This window comes from Schistocerca piceifrons, chromosome 2 (assembly GCF_021461385.2).
Source record: "Schistocerca piceifrons isolate TAMUIC-IGC-003096 chromosome 2, iqSchPice1.1, whole genome shotgun sequence".
NCBI lineage: Eukaryota > Metazoa > Arthropoda > Insecta > Orthoptera > Acrididae > Schistocerca > Schistocerca piceifrons.
The window spans coordinates 12,947,291-12,959,413 of NC_060139.1; the positions used below are offsets into that span (position 1 = coordinate 12,947,291).

At 44.3% G+C, this 12,123-nt stretch overlaps 1 protein-coding gene across 1 annotated transcript in view; it reads right to left on the bottom strand.

Moving 5' to 3' along the window:
• The window catches only part of LOC124778011 (UDP-glucosyltransferase 2-like), a 133,330-nt gene that overhangs the window by 49,753 nt on the left and 71,454 nt on the right, over nucleotides 1-12,123 (bottom strand). The window contains exon 2 of the mRNA XM_047253586.1: nucleotides 7,892-8,070. Coding sequence (XP_047109542.1) covers nucleotides 7,892-8,070 — 179 coding nt within the window. The remainder of the gene's footprint in view (nucleotides 1-7,891; nucleotides 8,071-12,123) is intronic.

Genomic DNA, 12,123 nt, shown 5'->3' on the forward strand with positions numbered 1-12,123 from the left:
TCGGCCATCAGCAAAAGAAGCTATGATTTATTCAATAACCTAATGTGGTGCATTACTAGCCCAGCGGCTAGTCGGGAGAGCCAATTTGATCAGGCTTTGATCAGGCGTTGATCAGGCGTTGCCTTAGCCGTCCGCACCGCGGCTTTATATATAAGAACGCTGCGCGAGGAAGCGAGGCCCCAATTCTCTCTCGAGACGCTGAATAACACACCATCTGTGTCGGGAGTCACGTCGCGTCGTTATCATTGCTATAAACAGCCTCGGATGCTGTATTAAGTTACTCGGGTTACGCGTAACCATGAAATCATTTTCGAGTGAAGTGTTAATTCTGGGATGACTTTAATTATCTATCTTCAGTTGGCGTATGTCGTAGTTTCACGTGCCGTAGCGGGACAAACATTCTACCGTTATTTATCGTGGCGTTTGATGAACCTTATCATCAAATTATGGCGAGCATTCATTTAAATATTCAATTTGGACAATTATAGTTGCATCAGCGTCTTTTGTTTTTTTCATCTGTGACTTTCAGAATATACTCAACTATTTTAGAAAATCGTTTTTGATTATAAATCCCGGACAATCTCCTAATTCCTCAGAGCTATAAGCTGTAACTATAAGTGTATTCTCAGCTGAAGAGGGCACTAGGAATTCTAATTACAGGCTTCACGTTTTGCTAATCACTTTCTGGTAGCCAATATTGTAGTTAGAGAGCCAGTGTTGACAACGGCAAACAACATAAAAAATAATAGGAACATTTTTAAGAACAATAATTTCACCCGGCGCCACACATATGGTTCATCGGCCGGGAAGTGTTTCTACATTCTACAAACATTTGTACAACAACATATTTTTCCCCACCCGCCGCCGCACATATGGTTAATCGGCCGGGTAATGCAGTGTTTCTACATTCAAATATTTATACAACAGTAAATTTTCTAACCGCCGCCCCACATATGGTTAAACGGCCAGGAACTGGTTTTACATTCTACAAACCTTTTATATAAACAACATATTTCCTACCAGCCACCGCACATATGGTGCATCGGCCGGGAAGTGTTTCTACATTCTACAAATATTTATATAACAGCAACATATTTTCCCCACCCGCCGCCGCACAGTAGGTTGTCGAGATGAAAGGGCTTTTGGCAGACTAGAGGAATTCGTGGCATGCTATATCAAACAAGAAAAAGAAATATTTAAGCGGGAGGTTTGGTTTGGGTCATGAGCGTTGGTTCGATGTCACGCCCTCCGCGCACAATTGAACGACTTCGGGCGCGCTCCGGAATGGGCCTAAGGGGCGGCATGTTGGCTACTTGTTACAAAGAGTTCCCTTCGGTGAAGTGTTGTGCCCTCGGTTCCGCCAATAATTCTTGACAAGCAGATGGGTCGCACTGAGCTATCAAAAATTAAAAGGTGGGTGAACGTGACGTTAGTTTCACTCCTAACGTACAGTTGCTTATTGCTCGTATTTGCGCTCGTGCATCGTAAACTGTAACTGATACAATGAAGCACAATACGCCATATTAAACAGGGAAGCAACACGGTTCTACTGACGTGCAGATTTAAAGTTATGATCACAATACGTAAAATGTTGCATTGCTGAGAAATTTATTGTCACCTGAATCTGCAAATTTTTCGTAAATTTTTCATTATTTAATGCACAAAAGAGATCGGAAACCCAGTCTATAGCTCTCAGTCAGGCGATAAGATTGATATAGTCAAAAGGATTTGCTGCATAATTATTTAGACTGTGAAATGCATTGAAATTGTAATTTAGTTAAAAATTTATATAATATCTGATACAATATAATTGGAGGGTGGGAACCAATAATGGGCTTAGTGCCAAAAAAATATTTTTTTGAGTAACATCCGAAGAACCAAGCTAAGTGTCGCTGCCAACAATCTGAAAAGCGGGCTAAGCACTACGAGCATTTCTAGTAGTACACGTAAGGCGCGAAAAATAGTATGAGCGGTGTGTGCCGGCCCACTGCTGAGGCCAAAGGGAGCTAAGTAGCACAAAGCTTTGTAATTGTGTGCAGCGTGTGACATAGATGTTGTCCAGATTGAAGACGTAAGAGACGGGAAGAATGTCAGAGTATCACGTAAAACTAATGGAAAAGGCGACACCTAACAAGTCATTTGTGGTACCTATGTTCGAGCATAAGGACCTGTTTTTTATCTTAAGAAAACAGCTGATAGATATATTAACACAACAAATGAATTTGGATTCAAGTCAAAGTTTCATGTGGTGTCGTCAAGATTGGAACAATGTTTAACGAACTTAAAGGCAGGAGCACCTACAAGATTTACAAGGAAGTGACTACCGTGTGTTGGAAGACAAAAGTTTTTTGGGTCGTTGGTAGTGGGACAGCAGTACTACGTGCAAATTCACTGTAGACTAAGAGGTCTACAGCTTGGCGACGGGTGCCCGTTGGAGATAAATAACATTTTACACTCCACTGGCGTGAACTTTCTGAAGGTAAACACCCTGCACCCATTGTCTGAGGGGTCCAGGACAGAGGAGGGAGGAGTAACTTCCGGGGAGTGGGATCATGACTGTTGGTTGTTGTTGGTTGATTTATGGGAGGGTACCGAAAGGCGAGATCATCTGTTCCACTGGATTACGGTAGGGTGTGGGACGTCGGCCGTTGTCCTTTCAAAGGAACCATCCCGGCATTTGCCTGAAGCGATTAAGGGAAATCACGGAAAACCTAAATCAGGATGGAAGGACGCGGGCTCGAACCGTGGTCCTCCCGTATGCAAGTCGAATGTGCTAACCACTGCGCCACCTCGCTCGGTGGCTTCGTGGCATTCCTAAGCTGATCTCATCATTATGGAAGGCGCAATGGGTCAACACAAGTACGTCCATGCTCACGTGATGTTTGTTTTCCCTCGGCACCATGGCATCTACTAGCAGGACAGTGCGACGTGTCTGACAACTTTTAGTGTTCGTGCGTGGCTAGACGAGCACGAGGATGAGTTTGCCTCAGCTGACTCATCACCAGATTCCCCCATTAAGAACCTGTGGGGTCACATGGATCGGGTTGTACACACCACGGATCCTCCGCCGAGCTGGCAACGGCACTGACGTCGGTGTTGCTCCACATCGCTTCCGGCACGCAGCCAGAAACTCATTCACTCTGCTCCTGTACGTTTCGCGGCGGTCCGCGCTGGAAAAGGTTAACTCAGACTTTGGCAGGTGGCCATGTTAATGTGACTGGAGAGAGTACATTCAGATGTTCTGTATCGTAATAGATTAATCTGTGTCAAGCATTTTAATTAGATTTTAATTTAAAATTGATATAAAATCTGACGCTAGGCAAGTGCACATCCAGCAGGACTGTGTGCATTGTTGGAGATCGATACACACTACATTCGATCCTCAGTTATGTCCGCCCCGATAGCTGAGTGATCAGCGTGCGGGATTGACGTCCTACGAGCCCGCCTGGGTCGGGGATTTTCTCCGCTCAGGGGCTGCGTGTTGTGTTGTCTTCATCATCATTTCATCCCCGTCCGGCGCGCAGGTTGCCCAGTGTGGCGTCGAATGTAGTAAGACCTGCACCAAGGCGGCCGGACCTGCCCCGCAAGGGACCTCCCGGCCAATGAGGCCAAACGCTCATTTGCATTTCCATCCTTGGTTATTGAGATTTGTAACTTTTATTGGGTGCTTCATTAACTTCCTTTAAAATAGCATTGTTTTGCCCATATTTCGTGACGTGTTACAGATATCTCAATTCTGAATAGTGCACTGGGAAGAAGTGTACAGATCTGATGAGGATGTGGTGTCATATCTGTAATTGCAGTTTTTGACGGTGAGCCGTGGTAGAAATTGCTGTTTTGAAGAGCGCGGCGCAGCGCGTAGTGTGAAGCAGTCGCCCTCCGTCTCTGGCGGTGGCGCCGCTGTGGCAGTCGCAGCTTTGGTGTCTCCCTCTGGTGGGAAAGGGGAAAGGTTGCCTGTTCACGTGCATTTAAGGGGCGCTATCAGCTCGCCAGTTGGCGAGTCTGGGGTCAGTCTCTCGTCTCCAGCTTGCTACGCTGTCTCTCGTCCGAATTTGTGGGGCAGTTAGTGTCTGTCTGTCGTCCGGAGTGTTAGTATGTCTTTCGTGAAGATCGATCTTTAAAGCTGGATAAATGAGAGCCTTTCCACTCCGCAAGAGAATTCAGCTAGTGGTCGCCCGGTCGGGGCTTAGTTCCTGCATCTGAGTCTGCGCGTTAGGCCGCCAGTCTGCTCGAGTTGCTCAGGCAATGGTCATTGGCGGTTGGATCGATCGGTTGGTTCGTCGCGCTCTGAGACACAAGATGGACTTGTCCGCCTTCAGCGTCGGCGCATGTGAGGTCGCCACGTGAGTCCAGTGGGCCACGCCGTATAGCGAGGGGTAGTGGCTTCGCGGCCGACACGAGAGCAACAGAGATTAGAGCCCACACAGAAGCATACCGACAATCCTTCTTTCCACGAACAATACGAGAGTGGAATAGAAGGGAGAACCGATAGAGGTACTCAAGGTACCCTCCGCCACTCACCATCAGGTGGCTTGCGGAGTATTGATGCAGATGTAGATGTAGAACAGGAGTCAACCCACGACATCGGTCTGGCCGGCGCGAGCTGCGACGCCGTGAGACGGGAGATCGGCGCGCCTTCCTGCGTCCGTTGAAGCGGCTGGCAGCGGACGGTTTAGGAGAGCAATTTGGGGGTGCTGCGCCAGGTCTTCTCGGGAAATCGCAGTTTATTAGAAGTTAAGTGATTGGTGATATGTTGTTTCATTTACTTGTTTTCTTGGTGAGGCCACCAGCCCATTTGTTTTGGAGTCGTCCCACCATTCTTCTCCGTTTGCCCACCCGCGGGAAGGTGGTTATTTATGAATTGGGTGATGCGTTTTTCCCTTGTGGAGTATGGGTGAGTTAGAGCAACCTGCCGTTCGGGTTGTTCGGTAATCTCCGTATCAATCTGCTGTACGTTAATAGCTGCCTCTGTCATGTTTGTCGGATTCGATATGTTGATGAATTTATTGCTTGGAGTGTAACGGCCTAGTTTCTGAAATATGTTTTTATCTTGCCTATCACCTTGAGAGGCGGTATATGTGTACTGTAGAGCATGTTAACTCGTTTGGCCAACCTTGTATAATTTTATATAAGATTGCTTTTCATGGGCTTCTATTTAAATGGTCATTTTAGTTTATAAAGTTGCCACCCTTCTACCGTAATACTTTTCTTAGAAGTTAAAATCAAGTTGCAGCTTCGGTGGCAAGTTAATCTTTTAATTTTAGCGTTTTGTACCATTTTCATCCCCATAGTTTGTGTGCTTGTGCGAATTGTTAAAACTTTTACTTTAAGGTAATCCGGCGTGTTGCAGATTTGCACCTGTGTAGTCTTTCAGAGGTTGTTGTGAGCGGTCGTGACTACGGCCGTGTCAAAAGGGAGCGGCAAGGTTCTCCAGCCCGAAAGCTGCCTCGGAATAAATTGTAACTTGATATTTAGAGGGTGCTTTCTGCTTATAATTTTAAATCTGTTTCTCTAAAAAAAAAAAAAAAAAAAAAAAAAAAAAAAAAAAAAAAAAAATTGCAATAAAATTCCCATTTGTTAAAAGCAATTTGATTTTGATTTCATCAGTTACTCCCTGGCAACTACTTCCACGCTCACATAGTGTGATAAAATGTGTTAATGTTCTAGATGAATCGCAAGTAAATAAAATAAATTTTTAAGAATATTATTTGAAATTAAATCCGCGATTCAGACGGCATGAAGAGTATGAACAGGTTACGAGCACTACAAGTAAGCTTTGCAGTTATTTAATCTTAAATACAGAATGAAATATTGCACGTAAAATTAAATGTAAAATATCCATACGAACCAGAATTTTGGCGCCCATGTAATGCTACAATGAGGATGTTATTTATGTATCAAAGGGTGGAAGTTAAGCTGGTGAAACTATGATACTCGTAAGTGACGTAGGTATTGCATTTTTCGGGAACGGGTGAACCGAGACTATAGAAATACTGTGGCCATCTTCCTCGAGCAAAGTGTTCGGAACCATTTCGTTGGCCCAGATCTATGTGATCCTCAACATTGTCCGGCCGCGTGTTGGAAGACAGAAGTTTTTTTGGTCGTTGGTAGTAGGACAGCAGTACTTCGTGCAAATTCACCATGAACTAAAAATAATTCGGCACTAGTTTGGATTATGATTATTTTCTGCTAACGGATCGGCTGAGATTGTTAATTTATCGGCTGAAGTAGGTTTGGGAGTCTGATTCTGTACACTGAGTTTGGACTTTGATTCAGGTTGGACTGTGACATAGATTTCTTTCTAATTGACGCTTGGGTTGTAGCGTTGCTTGTCGGTGTGACCCTGTTTAGATGTGAGAAGATACGCGATTTATCTTCATTTAGGCCAACCTTTAGCTGTGAACACAACATGCGTTTCACGAGCTGTTTTAAATTCTTTAATTTTATACAATAACTATTCCCTAATAGCTTTACTGGGCTCTCGACTCACTTTCTAACGACTGAATAGAGCAGTTGGTTTCACCACTCATCGAATTATTGTTGATATTTTGAATACATTAAACATTATTAGGAACAAAATACTGTGCTGTGACTCGGTATTTATCGTAGTTTGTTCCAAAGTACAGCACAGTTAACAAAACGGTTCAAATGGCTCTGAGCACTATGGGACTTAACATCTATGCTCATCAGTGCCCTAGAATTTAGAACCACTTGAACCTAACTAACCTAAGGACATCACAAAATACCTAGTCATCACGAGGCAGAGAAAATCCCTGACCTCGCCTGGAATCGAACCCGGGAACCCGGGCGCGGGAATCGAGAACGCTACCGCACGACCTCGAGCTGCGGACAGCACAATTAACATTTGCATTACTGATCAGTATCATTAGGTGAACATTTGTTTATTTGTTTTAATTTTAAAAGGCACTTAATGGTAAAGCGACTAAATTCTATCTCCATTAAAGGTAACAAGGGCCATCGTCCGTGTTTTGACCCCTTTTTGTCACAAAGAGAAGCATCCCACTGCACCACTATGTGATGATCAATGGCCGTATGGCCTTATGCACCGAAAGCGGTCACTTCGTGAATTCTGCAAATATGACTGCAAATGTAGTGTGTGTAACAGATTCAAGACTGCTGAATCTCTTCACATAATTTGCGTCCTGAATCTGTTTTTGGTTTTACTTATTTATTTGACGGATTCCGTGGGACCACGTGATAGAAAACGTCTTGGTCATGGAAGGAGTCTGTGCATAGTTTGTAGTATACTGCTCAGAAAATTTTCAAATAAAGGAATGAAATAATTAATAAAACACGAAAAATTGTGAGAGAATATAAGAATTAAAAAAATGTGATGTAAAAATTTCAATGGTACTGTGGCACTGTGATGTACAGAATAGAAGGAATGTGCAAAGATTTTTATCTTCAGACTGCTGGAAACTCCTAAGTAGAACATATCGTTTTGTAGCACGCTTAAGAAAGGGTTATCCTAGTGCATATCGTTTTTCCGTCCAATTTTTCGGAGTTTCTTTCTGACTGAGTCAACAACAACCGAATTATGGAACATGCGTAAAGGGTAAACAGAGTTGAAATTGGGAGACTCCTAAACAAAAACATGGACGAAGCTTGACAGCTGCCAGCACAGATTATCCTGACTACCCTTTCCTGGACTAGAAATATTCTTGGTGCGCTCCATGAGTTGCTACAAAATGTAACATCATTCGATATAATAGACTGAAAGTAAGCAAACAGATCTTCGTGTTTCAGTGTCACAGACAGCGGAGATCGTTCTTACAGAGATGATAGTAGTATTCAGTTTCTGCATGAGATCTTGAGGGTGATACCACCAAGAAACAGGTGTTCTAGTTCAATATGTGTGGAAAAGACGTACCTTATAAAATCCTGTACCACTGGCTCACTCAATTGCATTCGAACCGCGTCATCTCCTAAGTCCATAAGCAGGTTCAGAGTTTCCACGGGTGACATGTAAGCCCAGAGCACAAAATTAATCTCCTTGGGAACTTTGTAAGTTGCAGATAGGTCAATTTCCGTGAGATTCTCGTGAGATACCTGCAAAGAATGTACATATGCCTCACAAAACATTGAAATTAACACAAACTTCTAATCATCACAACCGTATGATGTCGCTGTCATCTTCTCAGCAATAGCAAATTTTTATTTCACCCTTGGAGCTCAACCCCGATTTTGTGGTTTCGTTATCACCTCCGACACCTCCCCCCCCCCCCCCTTTCCGTTGCCTGACCAACCTTACAGTTCTTTCAGAAGCGTACACCTCAGGAGATCCGAAACATAAACCCATGGTTCGTTTCCATTTTTGTACAAGTTTTACTCTACAATGAAGAACATTAGTTTTTTATTGAACTACTCTGGTAGGGTCACATAATCGTTGCCACTAACACACCTACCCCTTACCCAGTGGCAATTACCGTCAATTTCTTTTAGGTTCTGTAATTCAGTATATTACGAAAAAAAATGGCTCCGAGCACTATGGGACTTAACTTCTGAGGTCATCAATCCCCTAGAACTTATAACTACTTAAACCTAACTATCCTAAGAACATCACACACATCCGAGGCAGGATTCGAACCTGCGACCGTAGCGGTCGCGCGGTTCCAGACTATAGCACCTAGAACCGCTCGGCCACCCCGACCGGCAAATTAAGATGTTAATTCACATTGGATCTTAATGCATTACAATTTTAAAATATCCAAAACAGCAGGTGACTGCTCAGCGTGGCTGACCGACATGTAGAGGACCCTGGTTGGATTCCCTGTTGTGCCAGAGATCTTTTCTTTCCTTGATGGGTCGACTGGCACTCGTGAGTTCAACTGACACGCCACTTGAATGCGGAGTAGGAGCTCCACGTCAAGAAAACTGACAACGGCCGAGAGAGACGTGAGCTGTCCCCACGCCGTCGATGCAGCAGCCAGTGACTCCGTTGGCAGAGGATGACATGGCGGTCAGTCGGTGCCGATGGGCTCGCTACAGCTTGTGCATAGAGTTCACCTTTAAAGTCTTAAAATATGCAATTTTTATTTTAGTAAGGATTGATTCCTGTGTTTTTGTCTTTAACAGGTTAAGTACCTGGGATAGCCAGCGTATGTGTTTATTCTAATCTTCTATTAGTCCACCTCTTCGTTCCCTTCGTCTCTGCCCATCTCCATCACCCCCTCTCCCTGTTAAGCTCCTCTACCCCCCCCTCCACCCCCCAATCTTTGCCAAGTCATCCTGCGCCTCTCTCTACTCACCTCCTCCCTTTCTCTGTGCATTCCCTCCTCCTTCTCTGTCTGCTCATCTGCTCCCTCACCTCTTCGCCTGTCTCTTCCTCCACTCTGTCGGTATCTTCTTCTCTTTCCTATCTCTGTCCATCTCCAGCTCTCATCTCTCTCTGTCCATTTCCCCCTGTCCTCTCTGTCAATAGGTGACTAGCGGTTCTTACCCTGATTCAACAGCTGGGGACGTTTGCAAGACAACAACCATCTGCACAAACAGTTCGACGACGTTTGCAGCAGCATGGACTATCAGCTCGGAGACCATGGCTGCGGTTACCCTTGACGCTGCATCACAGGCAGGAGCGCCTGCGATGGTGTTCCCAACGACGAACCTGGGTGTACGAATGGCAAAACGTCATTTTTTTGGATGAATCCAGGTTCTGTTTACAGCATCATGATGGTCGCAACCGGGTTTGGCGACATCGTGGTGAACGCACATTGGAAGCGTGTATTCGTCATCGCCATACTGGCGTATCACCAGGCGTGATGATATGGGGTGCCATTGGTTACACGTCTCGGTCACCACTTGTTCGCATTGACGGCACTTTGAACAGTGGACGTTACGTTTCAGATGTGTTACGACCCGTGGCTCTACCATTCATTCGATCATGGCGAAACCCTACATTTCAGCAGGATAATGCACGACCGCATGTTGCAGGTCCTGTACGGGCCTTTCTGGATACAGAAAATGTTCGACTGCTGCCCTGGCCAGCACATTCTCCAGACCTCTAACCAACTGGAAACGTCTGTTCAAAGGTGCCCGAGCAACTGGCTCGTCACAATACGCCAGTCACTTCTTTTGATGAACTGTGGTATCGTGTTAAATCTGCATGGGCAGCTGTACCTATACACGTCATCCAAGCTCTGTTTGACTCAATGCCCAGGCGTATCAAGGCCGTTATTATGGCCAGAGGTGGTTCTTCTGGGTACTGATTTCTCAGGCTCTATGCACCCAAATTGCGTGAAAATGTAATCACATGTCAGTTCTAGTATGATATATTTGTCCAGTGAATACCCGTTTATCATATGCATTTCTTCTTGGTGTAGCAATTTTAATGACCAGTAATGTATATATGAAGATGGTATCTGTTCTTTCGAACATGTTCGAAAGTACAGATACCATAGGTGACCATGCTGCTAGAAGGTCTCTCAGAGCTCTCATTGTCAAAAGCTGGATGTCTAAAGTAAAGGCATTCACTCATCGTGGGCTATACTACTTTTTTCGTCGCCAACCAACCCCTTTGATAGGTTGGTGGTTCTTACCAACGCAGTGATTTTTTCCAGATCGACAATCTACGTAGAATACTTGGATGTCTATGGACGACTTAATACAGTTCTGCCAACACTGAACGTACTAGACTCTGCAGAATAATCGTCAGTTTATTTTGCATCGAATTTAAGGCTTTTCATCGCATTCTCCACATGTAATACGAGGAACTTCCAGGTGTGGTACCATTCTTATCAGGAACGTCTGGTGAGATAATATCAACAACTGTGGCAATGCGCCATAACAGATCTTGCAACGTCACGGAGACAAGAGAAATGAATACTTTGCTTCGATGAAAATCCACTGGAGGATAATACACACTAAGGTATTTGACTTCTGAGATTGTTTGCTATTAATTTAAGACCAAACTAGCAATAGGGCAATATTACAGATATTTGAGCGTGATTCTGCCTAAATGGAAGCATGGAGGCAGTGTGGTTCAAATCACGTCTTGCCATTCACTTTGGTATCTTTGCTGCATCGATAAAGGCAGATTGAGCGATAACTACTTTGAAAACAAAGCCAGTCGAGTTCCAGACCCATCATACTGCATTCCTAACCTATGCTCCATCTGTAATGACGTTGTCATCAGCGAAGCGTTCAGACCTAACCTTGTATCCATCCTCTGCTAAGATGTTTTATATCTGAGTGCCCAGAAATCAAACTTCCTGAATGTCACTCGCACTTCCATTATCTTGCTTACGTTGCAGGTTTATCAAAATGGTTCAAATGGCTCTGAGCACTGTGGGACTCAGCATCTGAGGTCATCAGTCCCTTAGAACTTAGAACTACTTAAACGTAACTAACCTAAGGACGTCACACATATCCATGCCAGATACAGGATTCGAACCTGCTACCATAGCGGTCGCGCGCTTTCAGACTGAAGCGCCTACAACCGTTCCACCACACCGGCCGGCGCCGATTTATCATACATAAGATGTTACGGGACTAGATTCTCTACAGGATATCACTACGGTAGACTATACTGCAGCTTTCTTAAAACGAATTTTTATGCAAACTTACCTTTAGAGGATTCGGAGTGAAAAAAGTGATATCGTGACCTCGTTGAAGTAAAGCCTCAGTTAGGATATGAAACGGTTTCTGGTGACTTATGGACGGCGACGGAGCGATGACCAGTATCTTGGAGGCAAAGGAGCTGTGCACCAATACCAGCAGCAGCACATACGAGAGAACCCAGCAATCTGAAATAAATCGGAACTACATCTAAAGCTTGCACACCAGTATATCTAGGTCGAAAACTAAATAGCTACATTTATAGTGCAGCTGAAATTTGCTTGGCAAACAAAATATGAAACTGCATAATGCTGCTCAAGTAAACAGCTTTATCTCACAATAGCTTGGTGGCAAGCGACGAAACGAAAGGGACAAAAATGACATTTATTTTGCCATCGAAACAGGTAAGATACTACAAATCATCTACAACAATATGTGTATGGGATGCTCTATTCCTATTTCCATAACTGTGCTGCAATACCTGGAAGACTTCGACGTGCATCACCTACTATCTTCACTTTCTTACGCAGAGCAGGTCACTATTTAATA